Here is a 27,409-nt window from a genome sequence, read left to right on the forward strand (position 1 = left end):
GATTTACTAAAAAACCAAAAAAAGTCATTTTTTTGTACTTTCTTATCATGGATGTTAAAAATAAAAAAAATTTTTTTTTCAAAAAATGATGACAGAGTCTTGTAGGGAATTTATTCAAGTTTTTAACGCCGCTCTTCAACTTTCTGTGCGATCATTAGTACCTGAAATATCGAAGATCAAAGCCAAAAGGATCATTTTTTGTTTGAAGGCTGATATCTCTGCGACAAATCGTCCTACGAGGTTAAAAAAAAAACCAAATTGAAGCTGAATAAATTTGCTAAACGATGTATGCATTCGTTTAGTTGAAAGAATTTTTCCGCGGTCCGTGGGCTCTTCGGAAAAAAAAAAAAAATTTAGAAATTTTTTGGCTCGCGGTATTTCTCATGTTTGCGCAATAATCGGAGCTTTTAAAAAATTTTGAAAAAAATACACCTAATCTAGAGATTTCAAGCTATAAAATGCTTTTTTTAAATTTTCGATCCGACTTTTTTTCACCAAGTTACAGCCTTCCAAAAATCACTAAAAAATTTATAAAATTTTTCTGCTCCTTTAATTTTTTGCATTAGTGTATATCTATATATAGTTATATATATTCATATACAGTAACAATCGAATACTATATATTCCCATCTATTGTTATATATGTCCGAAGAAAGTTACATATGGTCATATATAGAATTTGAGATGTGTAAAATTTTTATGTTCACTTTTATGTATGACCATATACTACTATATATACCTATACTATATATAGTTTTATATATTCATATACAATAACAATCGAAAACTATATATTCTCATGTATAGTCATATATGTCCCATATATGATCTATATATGACCATATCTAATTCTTTTTTCCCGGGGATGGGGAAAAACCTTTTTTAAAGCAAGTAATTAATTTGATTGCCGTAATTATCGATTTGAAATTCAGTTTTAAGAGAAAGTTAATTTCTCGTAATGTCAATTAATTTTAAATATTTTACATTTTCGCGCCGAATAGTTATGCGCACAAACTTTGCGCATGGGTCATAATTTATTTTTTTAGTACAGTCCCATTGAATGTCATGCAGTAACAGCCATCATAACCAAAAAAAATTTTACTCTTTCCCTTTTATTTAAAAGTTTGGATTCTGCATGATCAATGATATTCTTTATGTTTTAAATAATATAAAGCTTCCGTTCACGCTAAAAGCTCAGATTATTATATATTCACGACAATTTTTCGATAATTTATCGAGATTACCAGTCACGCTAAATTATCACTGGAGTCACGATAGTGTCCGAATATCCTTACCGATTAAATTTAGATTAATCATCGGTAAAAAAAAACAATGACTCTAAGTACTAACGTCAAAATAAAAATAAATGCTTAATTATTAAAATTTTTTTATCAAAAAGATTTGATTATCTCCCATTAAAACCGATCGAAGCTCGATCGTATCTCGATTGTATATTTTTGCATGATCAAATATGACTTTGCATGAGTCGTACTTGATCGTGCATGATTCATGCATGACCATGCACGGTCTTGCCTGAATCGAGCATGATCATGCATGCTATTTTATCGGGCTATCAGAAAAATCCATATCGGAATCCAGCCTAGACTTCTATGTGAGTTCCACATGTCGTTTTCAGATGAATTCTCATATCGCTTCCTATATAGTAATCCAGCATAGATCCCGATATAGACTCTCACATGAGCTCCTATGGGAAGTCACACCGTGCCAAAGCCATATGGAAATCGTATGGAATCTCATGTGGATTTTTGCTTTAATTTCCCATGGGAACGTGCACCATGTTAAAATGAGACTCTAAGTACCCAAAGTTTCCTATGTGGATTTTCCATATGGGAATCCGGATACTCATGGTTTCCTACATGAATTATTATATGAAATCATACTCTTTTATTTTGATTCCTATAGATTCTTACATAAGTCCATACTTTTTTAAATGGATTCCTATAAGTGTTCATGCAATTCTTCATAGATTATTAACTTCCCGCTAAGAAAATTGAAAATTTTAAAAAATTCAGGACGTTACTGGTTTTAGTCCGATTTTCGAAAATCGAATTTTTATCAGATCGTGACGTTTTGAGGTTCTAGGAAGCTATTCTGAATAATTTCAAGATGATGTCCGAGTGGATGTATTGAGACAAATTACTTTTTGTCTTCGCGATTTTTACCAGCAGCCATCAGAATTCGCGGGTTGAACCCTGGCTTAGGCTGGCCTCTAAGAAATTTTATAATTACTTGGACAGAGCAGTGGGCTGGAGTTCTTGCAACGCAAAAACCCACACTTATTCAAATACGACAACGTATGTGAAAACTTATCAACTTACCTTACGGCTTATAAAATTATAGATTATTCTTATTGATAGTCGAATTACCATTGAAGACTTAATTAATAATACTTTTATCAAACTATTTAATAATCTTACCAATAAAATAGGATATGGATAGGATGAACAGATCATAGATCAAGTGAATAATTAAAAATTGTAACGATTGTTTATTGCCAATTATAATAATAAAAATTACTTACAAGAAGATGCAAGCGCTGAATATAAAGTAAATGGCACAGTGTAGTTTTATGTTGCGAGTATATCGCCGGTAACGTACAGTAATTGAATTAAACTAACTTTATTTATAATAATAATTAATAAACTAGAACAGTAAAGTATGATCGCAAGAGAATTGCTAGTAATACAAACTATAACGCAAATTAATTGCCCGATTTACAAAGAACACAAGTAGATTGGGCAATTAACTTGCGTTATAGTTTGTATTACTAGCAATTCTCATGCGATCATACTTTATTGTTTTAAGTTCACATTGTCTCAGTATGTGTGTGTGAGTGTGTATGTGTGTACGTACGTACACTGTGAGAATTTTCCATAAAAATTACTATGGGCGCATATTATAGGTGAACTATAAGGAAATTGTCCAGCATTTTAGAATGCAACAAATAAAAAATAATAATTCACTTATAAATTTTTACTAAAGACCATAGTAAATTCTGACATACAACAATTGAATAATTATCAAAACAATTCTTTACTATAGAAAAGAATAAAAATTATTAGTGTAACCTGTGGTTTTTACTTAAGTACCATAGTAAAATTTATTACAAATCCAAATTAACCCTGGGAATTAATATTATTTGACAATGTTTCCATCGTAAAATGAAACAATTCACAGTATATAAATTTTTTATCTTAGTTGATACAGAAGATTTCTGTAGTTGTTCAATACTTAGTCAGATGGATTCGTTTCTAAATTACTATGGTACATTTAAAATTTTCAAATGCACCCCTGGTAAATGTATGCGCGTCAGTTTCAACGCGTGCTTTTTCTTTGTAACGTCTTTGTAGTGAGTGCATATAGCCTAACTGGATCTTGAAAAGCTAATATAATAATTATAAATTACGACTACTAAATGGATATTATTTAACCTTATTCTATAATTAAGTCGGTAAGTAAAGATATATATATATATATATATATAGATATATATATATATATATATATATGTAGAATATAAAATATCATTGTTAAATGATTATGACCAGTAAATAAATGTTTTGAAATTTTATTTCTGTTCAATACTTATATGTTACTGCTAACAAAATAATTCATTTATTATAAAAATGATAATTTGAAAAATTTAATTATTAGATAAATTGATATTTTAACAAAAAAAATACTAAAAAGGATGTAAACGTTTATTTTCTGGTTAACCTTTCAATCCATGAGAAGTCTTTTGAAGATAATGAAAGCAACAGATATCAGAAAAATTTTTATTTTCAAGTTACAATCATTAAATACCTACACAAAGATTAAAAAGAAGATACGAAGCTAAGAATTATTTGTCATCTTTATATCTCTATGCTCGTGAATTTCTGGTTTTTTTTTTGAATTATTGATATACAATTATTGATATTTGAATTATGTGATATACAGCAACTTATTATACGCCATATTATTCGAATTCGATTTTACACGATTGTATCCTGAAAAATCTACTTTATTTGTTACTAACTAGAATAAAACTCGAAAATTTTTAATCACACAACTTTGTCTTCTTAAAATCTCTAATCCTAATGATAATGGCTTGCTTCAAATTATATCAACATTAAATTCACGTACAACATAAATTATATTATGAAAAATAAATCTGTTCAGTTTATGCTTCATCAAAGTCGTTCAATTAAGTTTTACTTTTCAGATATTCGAGATACAATCATTTTTTATTTGTTACCTTATTTGATTTCCTGTGGACCGACATCACTCAAAAGGAAACGAAGATACAAAAAATCGAAAAAAAATAACAATTCTAGCACTGTTGTCGACGATACTAATGTTGATGCTGATGATCATGAAGCAGAGTTATCTGTCGATTCAGGTAACTAATGAAAACCTCGAGTTGGTCAGCAAGAACGTCGTGATGCGTTTATATTGCATTTTTATGTAAATACTGTAACGCTGGGGTACGTTATCCTGCACTTACTGGTGGAAGGGTGCAGTTTGTGGGTCAAAGTTTGCCCCGCTAGCTCTTTATGAAACTCTGACTTGTGATATTTAAGTTAGGTATTAATTAACTTACCCGAACTGGCCTTACAATTCTAAACTAATACTAGTACTTAGCCTAAGATTGTGTTCGGAGATGGATAAGTCCTTGATGTCCTTGGACTGGCGTTGATTGATCCTCAGAAATCTCCTCCTTGGACCTTTGTACTGATTCCCAATGTATGGACTGAGAAGACCCTTAATTGTCTAATGTGGACTTAGGGAAAGCACAGGTGAATTCACTCAACACTGGTTTCAGGTATTAGTTTAATTATTTATTGAACTAATAATAAACTAATTGCCACGTCGTACACACACACACTGGTTCTCAATACAGTTACTGTACTTAACACGTACAGGGCTCTCTACCAATTTAATCAAATAACCGTCTTCGGTATAGCAACAAATATGAGCTATTACTTATTCCAAACAAATATGATGTAATAAGTACTGGATAATTTATTGAACTAACTATCGCGGACACTAGACGAATTACCAACAAATATGAGTTAAGACTAAATTGATAAATAGTAACGACGATCAGCGAACAGGTCGATTACTATCGTGTGACAACTAAACTCAAAAGACCACTTGCTATGAGCAAAGCTGGACACAAAAAGCACCGGTAGCACGTTGACGCGCTCTTTTATAGACAGAACTGCCGCATGTGTCATGTGACAGTTCTGACCCGATGATAAACGGAGGCGTACGATGCCAACATCGTAACACCACCCTCCTTAACTTTAACCCGGGTATTGTCTATGATAAACTGACAATTTACTGGTTAAAGTTAATCGAAAGTATTTTACGCCGACAGTAACTTTTCATCCATCCATACAACATTATTTTCATTCATACTGTGGCAAGAGATACTGGTCTTACAATAACTCTGACGAGTACCTCTTTAATATCAAAATATAATTATCATTAAACATTTATAAACTTTAAGCAAAATATAAGCACTGTTGTACATTTTCTTTGATTATTATAAATATTATCACATATAATCAGTACTGGACTCATCAATGTCCTTTTCTATTCACTACTTTGGTGCGTAGAAACAAAAAAAATAAATAATAAAGAATACAAACAAAAAAAACTGAATACAACACTATTGTGCAAATACTGGTATGTTCTTTTTAGAACAACGACAAATAAATAATAAATAATAAATTGGCATGATTTACATGCATTAATAAATCTGAGCAATTTTTCTATAAGTAATTACTCTAGTCATAAATAAATATTTCGAATGTACTATGTGATTGACAAAAATAAAAATAAAGAATCAAAAAATAATAATAAACTAAAAACCGGTTGATAATATAAATACTATTGTCTTTATGTAATACTGGTTTCTTGAGCAATCTTGATAACACTGTCACTTATCACATGTACATCTGGTCTCATCCGGGAGAATGTCTTAATTCATGGTGGCAAGATTTGGAATGCCCCTCTTGCTGCTCGTGACATCTGGACTCTAGTTCTGCATGTCTGGCACGCGTCGTTCATGAACGGATCTGTAGTTGAGCAATGACGACAGTAGCCTCTCATTTTTCGGTAGCCATCGGTGTTCCAGTGCTGATATGGGCACGTGTTATTAGTGTGCCCTAGTCGTCGACAATTAGTGCAATAGCACTCACCTCTGAGTTCATTCTGGCACTGATCATGAGTGTGCCCTTTTTCTTTGCATTTGAGGCAACCTGGTTCCGGTACAGGAGCCAGTCTTGTTTCAATTGTCTGAGTCGCGATGGTTCTGGTGGACTTCGGCGTCATTGACTCAGTAATTTTCTTTACTATTTCTCGCCATTCAGCCTGCGAGAGCATGTGATTTAAATTGGAGTCAACCATCTTGAGATCTCTTCCAATCATCATCTGGCATTTTACCGTCATTGATGGAATTGGGAGCTCTGGTGTCTGCACTGGTGTTGTAACTGATTTTTCAGGCATAGCTAGCACTGAATTCTTCTCATGATAAACTAATACATTTGACAAGCGCCTGTGAAAGCCTGCCGCCAATGTAACTTCAGTTGTTACCGGGATCTCAAAGTTGAGATACGCTGCTGGTGTGGCGAATACGGGGTTAGCCCAGTATGAATTACGATCGCCGATTCTTCCATGGAATCTACAGGTCCTCAGTAGTTGTTGATCTGCTTTCCTTTCCTTTGTTGTCTCCTTGCTGTACAAGAATCTCCCAAGTTCTGCCATCCTGTGAAAGAACTATCATTAGACTGAGCAACGTACTAGTATTAGCTTATTCTAAGAGTTACAATTTTATTTCAATAATACCTAACCGACTCATTGTTCGACTTTAGGTACTCTACGGTTTGATCTGCGCGGTATTTTCAGATCACTAATACTAAATTTACCAATAATATTATTATCTTTATCACAGACATTTACTAAACTGTTTGAATAAAAACTGTGTACATACAATGGCCCTTTGCGAGGAGGCGCAAGCTTACCTGCGAATCCATCAACCTTTTTACTCAATTGTTTATTCTTAATAAATACCTCAGCACCAATAACAATGTCAATGTTAGGATCTGGTACCTTCTCGTCTTGTCTGTTTTGAGCTTTGATCATAAATGACTCGATGTAATGTCTGAGCTCATCGATTAAAGATAATACCGTGTTTCTATGGTCTGGTTTGTTTAATTCTGTCAAAACTTTTCCCCCGCGGTGAAGGTCTAAATACCGAGGATCACGGCCGAAGTTCAAGTAAGCTGGGCTTACTGTCAGCGAGCTGTGAACAGAAGTATTATAAGCATAAACAAGTTCTGGGAGATTTTGGTCCCATCTAGAATGTTTATCTGTAAGAAAAGTTCGAATTAAAGATTTTAAATTTCTGTTTATTCGTTCCACAGGGTTAGACTGTGGATGATATGCCGGTGTTAATTCGTGTACTATATTATTAGTCTGTAAATATTCAGAAACAACTTTATTAACAAACTCAGTTCCGTTGTCAGTTACAACTACTCGCGGGTAGCCCCAACGATTAAACACTGAGCGTAAAAAGAATATGATTTTACTACCGGTTGGTTCTGATATTGGCTGGACTTCCAGATACCTTGAGTACATATCGCATAATACAATCAAATGTGTCTTTTGATTCTGCGACTTGGGCAGTGGTCCCACTGTATCAACTGATACACTTTCCCATAGCTCGGTGATTGGTCTGTGCCCTGGTATCACCTGTGGTGGATTAGTATCTGGTTTTTGTAATTTACAAATAGTACACTGGCTTACGTATTTGGTTACGTCAAAGTACATATTAGGCCAATAGTAATGACTGGCCACGTGGTGATACGTCTTGGTTATTCCGCCATGTCCGGATACTGTTTCGTCATGCGCTTTGCTGATAACTGACTTGCGCTGATCTGGTTTGACAACTAGTTTCCAATGCTCCGGCGCATCGTCGAATAACTGCGTGGGATGCCGCGGTCGATAATAATATAGGTCATTATCGAGGAATTTCCATTGAGGAAAGCGTGTTGGAGTAGCCTTGACCTCGTTAACTTTTCTGTCGTACCACTGTTGTACTATGTCTTTTACTCGATTGACCCTCTCAGCCTCAGGTTCAATACCCTCGTAAGCTCGGGAGAGAGCGTCAGCCGCTTCGTTGCTAATGCCTGGTCTGTGAACTATTGTTATTGTCCACAGAGAGTATTCTGCTACCCATCTTGCTAATCGTCCTCTCGGGTTCTTGACATTCTGAAGCCATTTCAGACTTGCATGATCGGTGACAACTGTCACTGGATATTCTTCATAAAAACCTCTCAGTTTTTGATACGACCAAATGACTGCAAGGCACTCCTTTTCTGTCGTGGTGTAATTTTTCTCATGCTTGTTCAAGGATCGACTGATAGCAGTTATGTGATATTCTCGGTCTTGGCCCTTTTGTGTTAATACGGCACCAATACCGGTATCACAGGCATCTGTATAAAGTATGAAAGGTAAATTATAATCTGGTACCGTTAATGCTGGTGCCTCCAAGAGTAACTTCTTCATGTCAATGAAGGCCTGCTGTTGTTCAGGACCCCATACCCATACTGATTTCTCACTGGTAATAGATGTGAGTGGATCTTGGATTTTTGCAACCATCTTCATATGTCGGCGATACCAATTTACCATCCCCAAGAACCGTCTCAGCTGTTTTTTATTTACTGGTTCTGGGTAGTCTCTTATGGCGCTCAGCTTGCTGGGATCTGGATGTAATTCATTACCTTTAATAATGAATCCCAGATATTTCATTTCTGCAACACAGAAACAACATTTTTCTCTTTTAATTAATAGTCCTACCTCTCTGAAGACTTTGAATAAAATCCCCAGGACTTGTAGATGAATTTCAAATGTTGGTGTCGCTACTACCCAATCGTCCATGTATGGATGGAAAAAATTTATCCAATGTGCTGGTAGTTCAAGCTGGCGTAATGTTTGCTTCATTGTTTGAATTATCAGATCCATATTACGTTGAAATGTTCCTGGTGCAGTTGACAAACCAAAAGGCATTCTTACAAACTCGAATGACCCCATTCCTTCGACAGCAAACGCCGTGTATTTACGGTGCTCTGGTTTTATCTGAATCTGATAATATGCATTTGTACAATCAATGACACTTCTATATGCACCTTCTCTGATGACTTCCAATGATGTATCGATGCGTCTCATTGGATAATTGACCATTTTCATTATTTTATTTAGCGGTCGATAGTCGATGCACATTCTCCATGTCTTGATGTCGTCCGCGCTTTGCCCTGGTAGTAATTTCTTTTTCACCATCACCGGCTGGAAGCTCCATTCACTAGTACTTGCCTGAATAATTTTCTGGTCAAGTAGTTGCTCAATAATTTTGTGTAATGCTTCTGTTACCTTCGGTGACCTCCTATATGGCTTTACGCGTATCGGTGTGTAATTATTTAATTCAATTTCATACTCGACTCCTTTCAGAGTACCGAGCTCAGCTTTGTCCATTAATACAAATTCCTGGTCTAGAAATTTAGTTAATTTATCTTGTTCGTCTACGTTCAAGTGAATTGATCTGATTGTGTTACCTGGTTGTACTGGTTCACAAACTTTTGGATGATCATCATGTTTCCATGTCCACGTCATGTTATCGGCACGTAATTGTATCCCGTTATCCATCATGAATCTCATCCCTAGGATGATGTCATCGGGCATCCGGTCGAATACTTCAAACCATGCGTGTACCTCGGTTTCTTCAATCTCGAACGTAACAAATATTCTCCGAAGACTTTGTATTGCTGAATTATCTGCTAAAATAAATGAATTTTTAGCAGTATTGAATTTTATTTTTATTATATTATCCTGGATTTTACTGGCAATATCCTGTGTCATGAAATTTCTACCGGCACCTGAGTCGAACAATGCTGTACATTTTATTTTATTTATTTTTACTAAGCACATGAAATGTTTACTTACGCTTAGTTGTACGCTTTGCTTCACGTTTGCTCCCTCAGATACTGTAATGAGTTGTTTAATCGCTGGTTTAGGTACTGCAGGTGTTTTGTCCTTTGTAGGAGACGGCACGTAGTAGTCTGCGCCGCAGCATTTAGCTATACAGTTACCCATCACGACACTATTCTGGACACTACTATTAATTTTATAATTATTGTTTATATCAGACCTGTTTTTATTTACTTCACCGTTGTCACTTTGATCTGATTCGGCCGTTGACTGTCGGTCGTCTGATACTCCATCACTTTCTGTTTCCATGCGGTGGTGAGATGGGTGGCCTCCCCCCTCTTGCTCCGAAGCGCAGTCTGCTAACGTTGTCGCGAGTACGGGACACTGCGTATATCGCACTCGCTCAGTTAGTTTTTTCTACAGCTACACTGTTTAGCTGTTGCTCCCACGGTGAAACATCGCACACAAACGTCGACTCTATCCTCTTCGCAATCCCTGGTTTTATGTCCGCCTTTCATTCCACAATTCAAGCACGTGTAGGTGCCTCCTACAGATTTACTCGTGCCTCTTGAAGTGTTGGACCCAGATCTATTGCTGCGATCTCGTGATCTTGATCTCTCTCTGTCATTGTGCTGGTTTTTCCTGTTAAAGATGACATTAATTTTTTTATCGTCATCTTTATTGTGATTTATCGATTTAATTTTATTTACAGCAGTTCTCCTGCTTTTTCTTTTTACTCTGCATATAGTTGTTTCTTCTTCTTCAGAACTTGACTCCGTAGATTCATTCACTGAATCTCTTGTTGTTTGTAGCCTACGTACTGGTATTTTTCTGGCTTCTTTCACTCTCCGGATGTCCGCTACTCTGCTTTCTGCGATTGATATTAATTCAGCAAATTGTTTATACGTCGTTGCCTTTTGCATAGAATTCAATTCTCTCTGAATTTCTATGGTCAGCTTTGGTTTTATTATTTCCAGTTGTTTTGCTGTTGTCATTGGATCTTCTAGCTCAGCGAATTTGCTTCTCATGTGTCTCACAAATTCCTGTGTATTTTCATTTTTCCTTTGGTATATGCTGAATATTTCCTGAAGTACTTCCGTGTCTAGAGTTGTTTTACAAAATGCCACATTAAATGATTTTTTGACATCTTCCCAGTTTGTCCATGTGTTAACGTTCTGTTTAAACCATTCTTTCTCACTGGCTATTGCTATTTTTAATAAGTCAATTCTTTCTTCGAACTCCATTTCTTGTTCGATGCAGGTCTCAGTAAATGCTTGTAACCATTGTTTAGGCTGTGAATCTGCTGTATATTTCAAGTTGTTACTTCTAATCAATATTTCCATTGATTTTATTTTGTCTGCACGTTTCTTCATGTTGTCTTCACGCGTGTTATACGTAGTATTCATTGTATTGAATCCCTGGTGACCTTGATATTGGGTTCTCTGGTCTGGTATGTGTGTATACTGTACATTTGGTCCGTTGTGCGCATACATTTGAGGTTGCGTGTACTGCACTGAATATTTGTTGTAATTATTCATGGGCACGTTTCCTTTCTCACGTGATCCCATCTCTTGTTGCGTTTTCTGGTATATTTGGGTTGAGTTTTGAATTCCCTCCAGATCTTCGGTGTTGTCCCATAGCTGTACATCCTTCACTATATAATTTATTATGGAATTTTCCCAATATCCAACATCTCCTTTCTTTATACCTAGTTCTCGTTCTAGTTGTTCTACGTGCTTGCGGCTGGTAATTTTTGGCATAGATTCAATTATTTCTATACGAGCTGTCAGGTTTTTTTCTGTTTTTACTTTTTGTTTTGTCCAGTTGATCATGTCAGCCATCGTCTTGCACCAGATTGCATTGTGTACTTGCAATTCTTCTACTTGTTTTATATTTGACATGAATATGTTCCTTTTAATTTTATCTAGGCTCCATACTCTCTCCTCGTGTGTTAGAGTTGTTACATTTAGATTTTGTTGTGCTGTTCCTGGTACTGCGTGGATTATGACTTCCTCGCTGTCTACTTCTTCGTCATCTTCAGGCGATTTGTTGAAGTTGTACTGGTCTGCTGACATCCATTCACCATGTTTTTTAAATAACAAAGGTTTTGTTAATCTTCTGTCTTCTCTAATTACTGGTATCTTTTTTTGTTTGTTTACTTCTTGTGATTCTGACATCTGTTCTATTTGATCAAAGTTGTCCGTCCTATTTGGTATTTGATTCTGGTTGTCAAGCTGTACTGTCGTGTTTAGATGCTGTTGAATCGTTTCTTTCACCTCCTTTTTTATTTCGGCCATCGATTGGTTCACCATCGATCGCATTTCTGCTTGAAGTTCTTTTGTATATTTCCTTGTCTTAACCATTTTGCAAAAATAAACAGAAATTTAAATTCCGACTCGAAATAAAAAATAAAACGAAAAAAAATGAACACGAAAATTAGTTGATTAATAAATAAAGTGTTTGCAACGTATTCCCGTTGCGTGCTGACCAAAATCTCCGTTGATATAAACCTGTTGACTTACAATAATTCTGTATTATTATTCGCGATCACGTATGTGGATTAAAAAATATTTTATATGCAAAAAGTATAAAAATTTTAACTACTGGTACAATATAAATTTTAATTTATATTTTTCTATTTATTTTACTGTTAAATTTTAAATAAAAATACTTAAAATCAATACCTTTTAGTATGCGAACACGTGGATAACCTGGATTTTATATCTCGTAATATATTTTATTTTACGTCTCTGTATACGTTTATTACTCGTATTAAATGTATTTTATTACTTTATAATATATTAAGTTTCTATTGATAACTTTTTTAATAAACTGTCTCTATTTTATTTATTTACTGAAGAATAAAAAAAGATTTTACTTTGAACTGGTTGTGACTTGTGATGCGTAATAAAATATCTGTCAACAACTTTTTTATACGTTACTTTGTCTAATAAATGCGGTTATTTATTACCCTGGTAGATGGCGGTAAATCAATGAATTGATCACTAAGTTTCTACTATACCGACAGTAAGGTTGATGAATTCCTAGGCGATCTTCTGAAACAGATAATTTGAATTTAAAAGTTTCCCGCGTTTGCGGATTATCACCTATTTTGTTTTATGTTGATATTCTTATGTTACAATAATAAATTAGTCATAACAATGAGTCAACCTGGCTGTTCGGGTATTTGTCTCGTATTTACTAAGCCGATTATTATTATTATCTTGAATAAATTTCAATTTATTAATTTTTTCGTTTCCGGTTTGTTACAAAGCAAAATTTTAGTCTTATTTACTCTGGTTTATTTCATGAGAGTTTTTGTTTGCTTGACTAAGTTTTCATTTTATGCTATTACAAACTCTAAATCTTTTATTTTTGTGATTTTGTCACTTAGTTGATTTTATTTACTTAACAGAAGCTACTTCCTGTTTGCTTTACAATTTTAATCTCTACTGAAATTTCATCGTGACAAGATTTTATATCCAGATTTTTCTGGTTTATACTGGTTTTACTAAGTCTTTTTCTTGTTACTACGAGAATTTTTATTCACACAGTCTGTTATTTAGATTTTAATCGTTATTCTCTTGTAACTTAATTTACTGGTTTTATTTGTATAAAGACTTAATTTTTTTTTCTATATCCGGTATATTATTTGTTTCACTTAACAAATATTTTTTTTCTATTTTATACTTAAATTTAATCTTAAATGTTAAGTAAATTATAAAATTACTTATAATTAATTTACAATGTTATACACTACACTGTTCACTTCACTTAACAATATTTTACTTAAATCTATTTCCGGTTTATACTAATTCTTAATTCCAACGGAATTTATATTTTTTCTCTTTGGAAGATTAAACTTGAATTATTTTATAACGATAATACCGGAAGCGTGATTTTATCACCTTTTTCTTTATTTGTTCCCGGGCGAAAAGAAATTTCTAGAAAAATTTAATCCCGGGTAATTTTTCTTTTGATTCTCTAATTTTTTAGAGATAATTTTAAACAAATTTGTAATTTTTACCGAAAAATTAACTAAAAATCTGGTTTTTTTTTTTTTTGAACAAAAAAAATTTAAGCAAAAAAAGCTAAACTAAAAATGAAAAAAAGATTATATTTTTAGAGCGAAAAATATAGAAAAACTGGTAGTGTGCGTTTTCTTCCTGATAAAACGCCTAAAAAGTCAAGGCCTTAGGAATTTTCGGGAACAATTTCTCGAATTGAACCTGCTTGATACTCGACAATTCTTTGTCCGGTGTTCTTATTTTTATTTCGTGGACTCTACTCGAAAATTACTGATTTTATGTCCAAAAATTTTAACTATACAGTGATTAATTGAATTTATATAATTAAATGATGTTAAATTTTTGGCTAATTAAGGGGTTAGGGGTAGTCAGAATTTTCAAAAAATCGATTTTTTTTTTTTTGCATTTTCTTAAAGTATAATATTTTAAAAATATTGTGTGAAAATTTGAAGTGAATCCGACAAATTCTTTTCGAGTTATTTAACAATGACCAAAGGACGCTCGGGTGCTACGTGGCATTCGAGAGCAGGTAGCTAGAAACAGCTGCAAGCAACCGACCTTTCGGGTTTCATTGTCATGAATATCTCCCCATTTTAATGTATTTATTATTATATATATATATATATATATATATATATATATATATATATAGGATATATAAATATATATATCCTTCTATATATATATATATCCTTCTACATATATTCACAATTTGTAGGTAGTACAAGAACTGAAAAATAATTTTTGGTTGCCAGTATACCTGTAGTCGTTGCACTGATCAGTCGATAGTTTTGTGATAAATTATTTCTCAAGTGAATTAAATTATTAACCATGGGACGTGATTCTAGAAAGGTTTCAAGAGAACTTCGGAGTTCTGAAAAAATTAATAAGTCACGTTCAGTCAAAAGAAAGAATGTTTTTAATCCGAAAACAGCCGAACGTGATGAAAGTATTCAGAGTACATCTTCTAAAAAATTAAAACAAAACACTGAAGATGATGTACCTGAAGACAGCAGTACTGAATTTCGAATAATAAATTTTATTCAGGTATTCACTGCAATTTCTGCTCTTATAAAATGTAAAAAATGTGATGGAAATGTAGTGTTTCAAACAGCAAGTACACGTGGGCTGGGATTCAAAATTGTAGTTGCATGTAATAACTGTGGAAATGAATATATTCCTTCCTGTTGAAAATATGAAATCTGCTATAATGGCAACCTTTTATCACTACGGCTCGAGTGATGAAAAACCGAATCATGATATGTGTCCAAAAGGCGAAGAATCTTGGTGCTCTTACCAGCGCGCTGAAGCAAGAGGAGAGCTTGATACCTTTTCTCACGATTATTCTCCTTTACCTTCTGATGTTTTAAAAGCTATCAAGCCTATATACGAAGATCTTAGTAATGAAAATTTACTTTCAAGATGTGTAGGTGGATTCAATCAGAATAATAATGAAAGCTTTAACCAACTAGTATGGAAAATATGCCCAAAAACGGTAAATACTAGTTTTACTATCGTACAAATAGCTGCATACGTTGCTATGTGTATATTTAATGAGGGTATAAATTCATTATTAGTCTTGATGAATACACTAGGACTTAATTGTGGGCCTAATTCTCATCGGTATGCAGAAAGAATGGATGCTGCACGTATCAAAGTAGCAGATAAGCGCGCTAATGATAACACCCGAGAAGGTCGATTGCAACGTAGGCACCAGCAAATCGATATTTTGGAAGCTGCTATGTCGGCTGAAGAGCTATTATATGGTCCAGGAATAGATGACTCAGTGTAAGTTATTAAATAATTCTTATAATTCGACATAAATCCATAGCAAAACTTTAAATGCGTTTTTCTCAAAACTATGTTTTCTGAACTGGTGATCACTGTAACTTAAAAACTGCTCGGTAGATTTCAATAAAATTTATTGTACTTTTGAAATACATTAAAAACTCGTGCCTGATCGAAGGATTTTTTTTTTTTTCAAAAATTTCGATTTTTTTTTAACAATAAACTGTCGGTTTTTTTCTCGAAAATTTGAAAAAAATTTCCTGAGGCCGCCATTTTGTTAATTTCGAAAAAAAAAAAAAAAGCTTCGATCAGGCACAAGATTATCTATTAATAAAACTAATTTTTCTTGTCCGATTGATTTTAGATGAATCTCCAAGGACTTATGATGATCACCGCAAAGGACTTCGGGAGGAACGGGCTCTACAAAAACAGCGATAACTTTTTGAATTATTAATTTTTTTTTTTGAAATTTTCGTGAAGTCAAATCGAAACGTGTTCTAATAAAGCTATGTTTTTATTTTTGTCAAATAAAGTAATTAACTACAAAAAAAAAATTATTGAAAATCATCATTTTTTCATACCCCTGAGTACCCCTAACCCCTTAATTAACACCGCTAGGCCTAATTAATTAAAACCCGTTGGGCGCCAGTTGTAACGCTGGGGTACGTTATCCTGCACTTACTGGTGGAAGGGTGCAGTTTGTGGGTCAAAGTTTGCCCCGCTAGCTCTTTATGAAACTCTGACTTGTGATATTTAAGTTAGGTATTAATTAACTTACCCGAACTGGCCTTACAATTCTAAACTAATACTAGTACTTAGCCTAAGATTGTGTTCGGAGATGGATAAGTCCTTGATGTCCTTGGACTGGCGTTGATTGATCCTCAGAAATCTCCTCCTTGGACCTTTGTACTGATTCCCAATGTATGGACTGAGAAGACCCTTAATTGTCTAATGTGGACTTAGGGAAAGCACAGGTGAATTCACTCAACACTGGTTTCAGGTATTAGTTTAATTATTTATTGAACTAATAATAAACTAATTGCCACGTCGTACACACACACACTGGTTCTCAATACAGTTACTGTACTTAACACGTACAGGGCTCTCTACCAATTTAATCAAATAACCGTCTTCGGTATAGCAACAAATATGAGCTATTACTTATTCCAAACAAATATGATGTAATAAGTACTGGATAATTTATTGAACTAACTATCGCGGACACTAGACGAATTACCAACAAATATGAGTTAAGACTAAATTGATAAATAGTAACGACGATCAGCGAACAGGTCGATTACTATCGTGTGACAACTAAACTCAAAAGACCACTTGCTATGAGCAAAGCTGGACACAAAAAGCACCGGTAGCACGTTGACGCGCTCTTTTATAGACAGAACTGCCGCATGTGTCATGTGACAGTTCTGACCCGATGATAAACGGAGGCGTACGATGCCAACATCGTAACAATACTAACAAACTTTTTGAAATTGTTTTAATTCAAAAATAAAATTCTTAGTAAAATTAATTTTTTACATTTTAGGATGTTATTGCAATAGAAAATATATTACAAGAGACAAATCACCGCCGTGGTTTATGACTGATTCAAAAACCGATTCCTGTCATCGTAGGAGAATTAGTTAACTCTGCAGCTTTTTATGTTGTAGATGGGAATCGATTTTATGAAACTCAATCATCATTAAACGCCGTAGACATCACCTTTAAAATGTGTTCCACTCTTGACTGCAGTTATCCGATGAATTGTCACTCTTTGTGGACATTTATTCAAAAGGCATTTTATTCTATCGATATTAAAGGTGATGTCTTATCTTGCTCTTTGCATGCGTTATTAGGTGAGATACAAACGATTATTGATTCCCCGATAAATTAGCAGTAGGTCTTTTCATTCGGAATTATTAAAATGATCATCTGTTATTACTGTGAGCATGAGTTTTACACTAATAAGAATTAATAAATCATATTTCCTTAATTCACAACGATAATAAATTATACAAGTGTTACAATGATGTTAAATGTTCACGTAACTTCTCTGTTTTTGGATCATTTAAGCGACATAGATATAAGTTTCACGCTCTAGATGATACATTAAACGATTCTCAGGTTTTCAATTCTCAAGTCGTTGATGATAACGCAACACTTCCTTCTGCATCACAAGCTTCTGAAACTCTTTTAACTGAAAATTTGTTAACAGATAAGACTAGTGAAATCATAATAGATTCTCAATTAACGTAACTCAAGTAACAGTAACAGATTCTACTCATGAACCTAATCATATTTCGCCAAACCAGCTTTGTAAAAATTTACAGTCTTTTGGACATCAATTCCTTGCTATCTCATCTCAATTGGATAGTTTTTCTGAAATTTCAAGAACAAAGATAATTGAAATCATTTCTTTATTTTCTGATTTCATTAAAAGTAGCTTAGCCACTTTAGAAAGCAATATAATAGCCCAATTACAATTAGAAAATAGTTTACATAATTTCAATAGCATTCATGATTTATTTGATGAATTGATCTCACCTTTAACTAAGTATGAAACTGAGTTTCAAAAATTTAGTGAGTTTGAAGATTTAAATACTTTCATTAAAGCGGAACAAATTATTATTGGTGAATAACAAGAATTTCAGGAAGTGAACGGGTGCATAGTTTATAAAAACATCCCTGTAATAGTTAAGTTTGTTGCTATTCGTAGAGTTTTGAAATCTTTTTTTGAGTTAGCATTTATTTTGGAGAAAACTGTTTCTTACATAAAAAAATTAGAAATATCTTCTGATAAGATAATTTCAAATTTTATTCAGGGTAAATTATGGAAAAAAACAAAATTTCAATTCCAAGACAAAATAATTTTTCCATTGTTCCTTTATTTTGATGAATTTGAGCCCAACAATCCTCTTGGGAATCACCGAACCATAGCAAAATGTGGATCAGTTTATTTGAATATTCCTTGTTTACCATTGGAGTTTCAATCAAAACTGAGTATCATTTTCTTTTTCAGTCTGTTTAATAGTTTAGATGGAGGAGTATTTAAAAATGATTGTATATTTTTAAATATTATTGAGTAACTTAAATTTCTTGAATCTACAGTTATTACGGTTAATGATGGCAAAGTGGAAACTCAAATTTATTTTTCTCTACAACTAATTCTTGGAGATAACTTAGGTCTGCATACATTATTTGGCTTGAATGAAAGTTTCCGTTCGAATTTTTTTGTTGATTTTGCAAAACAGAAATAATATTAATAAAATTATCAACGAACGCGATTGTGAAATACGCGATAACACTCATTACGATATTCATCTTGAAAATATTAATCCGCGAGACAGTGGTATTAAATCAGAATGTACTTTCCATCAATTGCCTGGGTTTCATTTTCTTGATAATTCGTATGTAGATATGATACATGACCTGTTAGAGGGAGTTTGTCAGATTGACATGGCTTTTCTTCTTGATCATTTTATTAATAATGAAAAAAAAATTTACGTTAGAAACATTTAACAATTTATTACAATCTTTCAATTACCCAAAAAATGATAAAAACGAACTATTATAAGTATCTAGGAACTAATTAAAAAATAAAAAAATTATAATTTCAGCGGCAGAAATACTGTACTTAATTAAAAATCTAAGTTTTATCGTGGGGCATTTAATTGATACTAACAGTGAATATTGGTCGATGTATTTAATCCTAAAACGCATAATTATTATTATGACCAGTAATGATATTCATTTTCAAGCTTGTGATGTATTAGATAGGGAAGTAGAGGAATATTGATCTCTTCGATTAGAGTTATTTAAAGATAATTTAATTCTTAAGCATCACTTCCTTATACATTATAACGTTCTCTAATATTTTAAACGACCCACGGCGAAGTGTCGTTTGTTCAAAATAGCCGTTATGGCCCTCCGATGGTGAAAAACTGAAAATAAAACAATACACACGACAAATTTCCTTTGGAGATGACCCGAAATCTCCAAAGGACACACAGCTCGACTCAGGCTGGGTTAGAAACCGAATTGGGCGCCAGTTCGTGTACCCTCACGAATAGAATTAATTTAAATGAAATGAAAATAAAAGGAAATGGAAATAAAAATGAAATAATAATAAAGAAATCAGAGAGCAGTTTCAGATTAAGGAAAAGGATAGCAGGAAAGAGATAGCACGAAAATAAATTAAATAAATTAATAGAAACACCGGGTTGATGACCAATTATTACTCGAATATATTCAAATATAAATAATAACTTATAATTTTTAATTATATCTGCAGTACATCACTTCACAAATATATTTTATCGCAAAATGATCAATAATCGTCAGTAGTAACAATTGTTGATACCAATTGTAAATAATAAACGCTCACAAGTAATAATCATCGTGTAATATAAATAATTAGTGTAAATAACACTATTTCCCATCAAAATAATACGCGATCACATATAATAATTAAATAACAATTGTAAATAATTATATAGTTACCGCAAAAAATAATAAATAATCACAAATAATACTCAAATAATCATTGTAAATATTTGAATATTTATCGCCAAAAAAAAAATAATAAATGGTCACAAATAATAATAAATAATAATTGTAAATAGGTGAATATTTATTGCCAAAATAATAAATAATCAGAAATAATAATTGTAAATATTTAGATATTTACTGCCGAAATTTATAAATAATAACTGAATAATAATTGTAAATAATTAAATATTTACCACCAAAACCCATAAACACTCACAACTAAAAATTAAATAATACTTGTAAATAATAACAATATTTGCCGCCCACAATTATAAATGATCGCAAATAAAATTACATAATAATTGTAAATAATTAAATATTTACCGCCGAATTACTAAATACTACAAAATACTGATCAATCAGTTCAATTAATAATGACAATCAATTATTTGTCTCCTATATTAATTGATTATATCCAAGTTAATAAATAAAAATGCCAATTGTTAATTTTCCATCCGTGAAATCAACAACTACGCACTTGATTCCAAGATTACAATTATGGCGTCCATTGGCTATAAGTGTTCTCACTCACACTTATGGAGTCAACAATTGGTCACCAACGTGGAAAATAAATTGCACGCCAATGAATAACTCAAAGGTACTTACATTCCTCATTGTAGAACAATACGTTCAACGGCCTCAATTGCCGAGATGACATGATGACAATTTACTTTTTTAATTAATTAAATTAATCTCAAAATCACCCAAATGGTGACAACGATTGTAAAATTTTCAATTACAGCACTAGCACACACGCTACCCGTACAATAGATTATCCACGTCTGACCACGGCAGCACGTGAGATTCATGCCAGCACTTCGGCCGACGCCATTTTGTCATCTCTCTCATTTTATCCAATGGAGATATATACCTGTCGCATGTTATCTCAAACGACAATACCAACATAAAACATGATGTCAACAATGCAATTTAGCCGGTTCCCGATGCCAAATGACCAATTGTCCCCACCATAATTAATTAATAATACAAGTTAACCATAAATCAACCACTGATTTATGCAATAAATAGTTTAAATTTATCGATAACAAATAAATTTAATGATGCCAACTGTTGCATCGACGCGCATGCGTCAGCCAGCCAATAATCATAATCATATAAATCAAACACGCAATTATCCTTTCCGGTACATAAAAAATCTAAATGTGCGCTTAAATTAATCCTAAAATTTTGCTGATTCCAGCAAAATTTACACCTAAGAAATCGGTATTATTGCCGTAATAATTAAAAGAAAATAGTACAAATAAACAAAATAATAATAATAATAATGAAAGGTGAGACATGGGAGTAGCGTGTGCCGCCATCTGTTGCTCACCAACCTGATGTAAGACTGCCGCGATATTTGAATATCGTGACAACATTACTCTTCGACTATGAAAAAAATTGGATCGCTAAATAACGTTTCATGCATGCGAAACGAAAGTAAACATCAAGACCAAAAAATGGCAGCCCATGCTGCTAGATGACGTGTAAATGTTTGTTGTTCGATTGCATTGAGACACCAATTAAAATTAAATCATACATTTTTTACTCAAAAGGTTAGTTTTAAAATTCAGTTTGGTTCAAAATAAGAGGAATTATGGAGAAATCTACCTGTCGAAATCTAAACTTTTTTAAACAATGTGAATATCTGGGATAATGTTATTATTTTCAAGTGGATCAAAAAGTATGATTTCCTTATTGAATCAGGCACAATGCATATGAAACCTTCAGTAAGTAATCCGCGATTTTTCGAAGTGATGCATATAGTTTTATAAACTGACAATAATGTAATTTTAATTGTTAAGGAATTGTTAGATTTTAATTTTTGTAGTCGCTTTGAAACATTTATTGTAGGTGATTAAGATACTTTTCAATGGAAGTATATAACTTTTGATGAATTAACATAAAAAAATATAACCATTACCAATAAAATACACGCAATTAATGGTAATATGTATATACTTAAAACTTGGATGTAGAAAGTGTCTGACCTTTTATTGTAATTTTCACTCCTACAAATAAATAATTATTTTATATTTCATTGATATAACTTTTTATTGATATATGTAAACCTGTAATAAATCTAAATATACTTGTATTAAGAAGTATTCTGGACGTTCAGATTTACTTAGAAATTTATTGGGAATCTGCCTTTTACTACACACGTCATTTCTAATTATGATTTCGGCTATATTAGATTAAAACTATAATTACAGAAATGGAATGCGAAGCATAATTTTGAGATATAATTATACGTAATCTAAGTTATAATAAAAAAAAAAATCTGAGCATCGGTTGGCCCTGCGGGCCAGCCCCAAAACTTCCCGCTGTTTTCGAGCTCAAGGAGCTTGAAAACATCACTGTGAATATATTTTCGAGCTCTTTGAGCTCGTAAATGCTATGACATGCAATCATTTTTTTATGAGCTTTTCAAGATCTAACAAGTAACGATTTATGCTAGAGTTTAAAAGTTAAGAATCAAAAATCATTAACAAAGAAGCGGCTTTTAAATTTTTATTTTCGATTATGTTCTCTGAAGTACATGTATTGAGGCAGAAATCAATGTCAGTGATCAAAATCAAGATTTGAATGAGTTTTGACTTAGGTCAGAGCAATAATATATGGAATATCCGAGAAAAACATTAAAGACTGGGTTTTTTCAATTTTTTGCTGACAGTATGTTTAAAACTAAGGAGCAAGTTACATGCCATTATCTGATGATCGAAAAAGACTATATTGAAAAAGAGTTGGTATGACTTCAGACACATTTTAGCACATTATATTTTGATTTATCCGGAAAAAATAACATAAACAATATTTTTTAACTTTTCAGCGCCGATATCTTTTGAACTAATGAACCGACTTTGACGTTTGAGGTGGCAATCGGCGCGTTTTATTGAGTTATAGAGCTGATTAGATTTTGAAATTGATCGGATGAGTCACTTCAAAGATAATCGAAAAAAACCGTTTTTTATCATTTCTTTAATCAACGATATCTTTCGAACAAATTAACCGATTGAGATGGTTGAGCTAGCATTCGACGTGGCTTATAAAGTTCTAGAGCTGATTAGATTTTAAAGTCGATCGTTTGAGTCGTTTCTGAGAAATCACTAAAAAACTAAAAAACAAAATTTTTTTTTATTTCGTAATTCGCCAATATTTTCGAGTCTACTCGATCAAATGATTTCAAATTTTCAGGAAAGTTGAGGGCCAACAAGCTGTTTCGATTGCCACCTCAACCATCCAAATCGATTCATTAGTTAAAAAGTTACAAAGAGTTTACACACACACACACACACATATACACACACACACACACACACACACACACACACACACACACACACACACACATACATATACTCAGACATCATTCTGAAAATAGTCAGAATAGCTTCCTATGATCTCAAAACGTCGACATCTGATGAAACCTCGACTTTCGAAAATCGGGGTGAAAACAATAACTTCCCAATTTTTCGAAAATCGTCGATTTTCTTAGCGGGAAGTTAAAAATAAAGTAAGTAAATTTAATATTTATATGGTTCCAAATCCTTCTGATATTATAAGTAATAAAATAGCATTTTATTTAAAATTATTTTCATGCGTTTAAAACAATAAAAATTGTTTTACAACGATTACTTGAGAAATTTTGAATAAATAATTTTGAACTCTTATATAGCATTTGAACTAATTTTAGTATTTTACGTTTTATTTTCCGTAATAGCTGTAAATTGTTTTTTACAGTGAGACTTTGTATTTTTTAAATTGCCGCCCTAGCTCATTTTGCTATAGTGCGCATGTTGATTTTTGAACTGGCGCTGTTACGGCCAGAGTGGAGCACACCAAAATTTAAATATCAATTTCTATCGCACTCCGATATAGGGAATAATTACTAACATAAGTAGTGGTATTGCCACCACAGCAGCCCTACTCCAGAGCGGAGGGGGAAAACACGCCCGATGGTGGGAGCTAGAGTGGTGAGAACTGTGCGCGTTCTTTATATTTGGGTTAATTCTTATTTACTGTAAATAACGATACGGATATTGTTATTATGGTAATAAACACTGGAACACATCAAATTAGAAATATAACTTGTATCTTCCTTTATTAATCGAGAAATTGAATCAATACATCCGCCATTTCATGTGTAACGATCGTTACAAATGGATCGCGATTTAACCGTACTTTAATTTATCAATTCTTCTAATTTTTTTTTATTTTTATTAAAATAAGAATTTGACTGCGTAGTTCAAAGCACACCCAATAATATGTATAAAAATGCTTGTACGTTTATGTGAGGGTATATTCATATGTATATTCTTTCACACCTATATATTCATCTAGCTCTTTTTGGGTTTGTTCTGAATTCTCACCGAAAGAGTGTGTGAATACGAATGGTCAAGTCAGAAGAGTGAGAGAGAAAGGAAAATAAGAGTAACCAAGTAAGAAAACTCTGTATATCTCTCTCCCGCTATGCACAGCTACACTGCTACGGCTGGTCCCTTTACGAAGAGCTCACTGTCTCAATGTTTTTCACATGTACAATGCAAGTCCCTCAAATCATCATAAATGTCACATAAATTCATTAAGATATTTCCGTGATCTAGTTTGAATTAAATTTTTACATCTGTCACCAATAGCTACCGCTGTTCAGCGGATTCTTACTATTTCTTTTCTAACGTACAAATCTTTCTCGAATTTTATTTTTACTTTTAATTTTTAATTACATTTTTCAGAACCGTCTAAAATATTGGTAGCAAGTGTCGTCATAAATTCGTCAGAGAGAAGTTGTCTTTAAAAATAACATGGTCCCCCGCAGAACCTCTCTGTTCCCTTTTTCTATCACCCAAATTTTTCCTCTCGATTTTGTTTTTTTTTCAATTATATTTTTCTAGAGTACAAAAATATGTTGACCATAAAAGTCATCATATATTTGTCAAAGAGACGTCGTTTTTAAAATCCCACGATTCCCCGTGGATCCTCACTTCCCCCTTTACCACCATAGAAGAACTTTTCTCTCAAATTTTTAATTATATTTCTCAGCAAATGTCATCATATATTTTATAAAAGTTATTTTTGAGCAGCCCACCGCGGACTTATTTTTCTATTTCATATCCTGTTTACTACAAAATACCAAGAACTCCCGCAATAAATATGTCATTCTCAGCTGCCCAAAAATCAAACCCTTATATATAATTTTTCCAAATACAAACTGGTGAATTTGGAGTGAGTGTGTGTGCAGGTATATCAACCCTTCTGGGTAAGTCTAAAATTATAATATTTACATATAAGATTTAACCTGTCAATATACTACACATGTTTTTCTTTTTATACATTCGTCTTTTCATTTACTGTCCTTTTTCTCCAGCATTCGAGTCCTAGTAAATTAAGTCATAGTAAACCCTAAGTAAGACGAAGAAAGAACACGGTCTTCTCGAGGGCCCATATTCACCGACCCAATACCCCTCTCGCTCAAAAATCCCGGACCTACCCTAACGCCACGCAGGTCATCGAACGGGACGGTCTATAGTACATCCGCTCGGTACGAATAGACAAATAAGTTATAAAACGATAAGAAATTAAAACATTCTTATATCAGCCACGTGACGCCAATTCCTTGGTTGGATGACAGAATAAAATAATTTCATATTATAGCTTATAATTTAATGATCGGTCCCCAATCACTCATAAGTTCTCACAATAACCACGTGACGGTTCAATCAAACTCCTTGGATGAGTTATAGAACGAGATAATTCGGTATTCCGATATTAAATAATAAATAAAATAACCCTTTCGCCCGTCGCCTTCACTCACTCCGATCGTGACACATGTATACCCTCCACATCTCCTGTGTAGGAATATAGGGCATTATATGCTTCGAATGAAATTCGTGCGTTAACGTGACGAGTCAGCCGGACGTCATGCATCCTTTCCGTGGTTGTGTAAAGACCCTCCAAAACGCAAAGTAATCGGAGTCCGGTGATCGTGGGTCTCATCCAGCGGGTCCATAACTTATACCATGCGTATTACCTTAAGAACAGTTAACCACGCTAGATTTTATTTAAAATAAATTCAAACAATTAAACTTACGTGACGAGGCAAACTCTAAACACATCTCACAAGAAACCGATCTCCCATGAATACATTCATTACTCTTATAATATATATTATACGGTGGTAACAACTAACTGCAGTCCTGATAATTAAATATGACTAATATATTAAACTCTTAGCAAGAAGTTATAAGTAACACATATATATCCATACCCATATACATACATATATATTTATATACATGTATAGTAATAAAGGCCGGAGCGTCCGGGGAAACATATAAGTATATTCTCATGGTCATCTGAAATATAACAGCATAAGAAAATAAAAATAATAGCTCATACGGTATGCACACGTACGTGTATTAACGCGTACGGGGTAATATGATATTCAAATCCATGGGTATATTAGGTACACTTGCTCTTGTTTTACACGTACCCACACCAGCACTTCTCTCTTTGACGCTGAAGGGGGAGGGGCAAGAGAAGAGCCCCAATTTAACGGGTAAAACACGCCAGTGTTAGTCCTCTAGTTTCTTTATTTCTCTATTCCCATTCAGGACCCGCAGTCGCGTGATTTATGAGCTATAAAATCTCAGTCTTGACAGCATGCTTGTCGTCCACCAAGAGCTCTCGTTTTAATTACCGAGCGGCTCCTCTACCACCTTGGTACTGAGCTGTACCCCTTAAATGGCACCCCTCCATTCGCCGACTTGGAGGTTAAGCTGAGATGACGTGTATCGTCAAGGGCAAGGCTATATTCGACCAACCAAAATGATCACTTCCAGAGCCTTCTTACGCTAAAATTGCATAAATTCTCACTTCCAAGGGGATGCCGAATTTCTTGCATAGATTGCATCATTATGAAGATATGAAAAGAGCAACCGAATACTGCATAATTAAAAAGATAATTTAAATATTAATTATATATTTTTCTTTCTCTTTTCTTCTCTCTTCACCTTGGTTTAACCTTTAACCTCGGCTACCGCACGTGCAGAATA

The 27,409-nt window shown here is 33.3% G+C and overlaps 2 protein-coding genes across 4 annotated transcripts; one reads left to right on the top strand and one right to left on the bottom strand.

Moving 5' to 3' along the window:
* Positions 1-6,654: 6,654 nt before the first annotated feature.
* Positions 6,655-12,665, bottom strand: LOC130672205 (uncharacterized). Of its 2 annotated transcripts, none has more exons than XM_057476618.1 (2): positions 10,009-12,665; positions 6,655-6,775 (listed from the first exon to the last, which is right to left on the bottom strand). In XM_057476618.1, exon 1 carries the CDS (start codon positions 12,354-12,356, stop codon positions 10,401-10,403), a length of 1,956 nt encoding a protein of 651 aa, XP_057332601.1. In that variant the 5' UTR covers positions 12,357-12,665; the 3' UTR covers positions 6,655-6,775; positions 10,009-10,400. The 2 variants fall into 2 exon arrangements, with proteins under 2 accessions (XP_057332601.1, XP_057332600.1); XM_057476617.1 differs by lacking the exon at positions 6,655-6,775 and adding an exon at positions 9,701-9,839.
* Positions 12,666-14,080: 1,415 nt separating this feature from the next.
* On the top strand, positions 14,081-16,397 carry LOC130672209 (uncharacterized). 2 transcript variants are annotated; one of them, XR_008990651.1, is made up of 4 exons: positions 14,081-14,619; positions 14,740-15,516; positions 15,617-15,809; positions 16,174-16,397. XR_008990651.1 is itself a non-coding variant. In XM_057476626.1 (3 exons), exons 2-3 carry the CDS (start codon positions 15,190-15,192, stop codon positions 16,175-16,177), a joined length of 624 nt encoding a protein of 207 aa, XP_057332609.1. In that variant the 5' UTR covers positions 14,081-14,619; positions 14,740-15,189; the 3' UTR covers positions 16,178-16,397. The 2 variants fall into 2 exon arrangements, 1 of the variants encoding a protein (XP_057332609.1); XM_057476626.1 differs by having other exon boundaries at positions 14,740-15,809.
* Positions 16,398-27,409: the final 11,012 nt, after the last annotated feature.

This window comes from Microplitis mediator, chromosome 7, assembly GCF_029852145.1.
Source record: "Microplitis mediator isolate UGA2020A chromosome 7, iyMicMedi2.1, whole genome shotgun sequence".
NCBI lineage: Eukaryota > Metazoa > Arthropoda > Insecta > Hymenoptera > Braconidae > Microplitis > Microplitis mediator.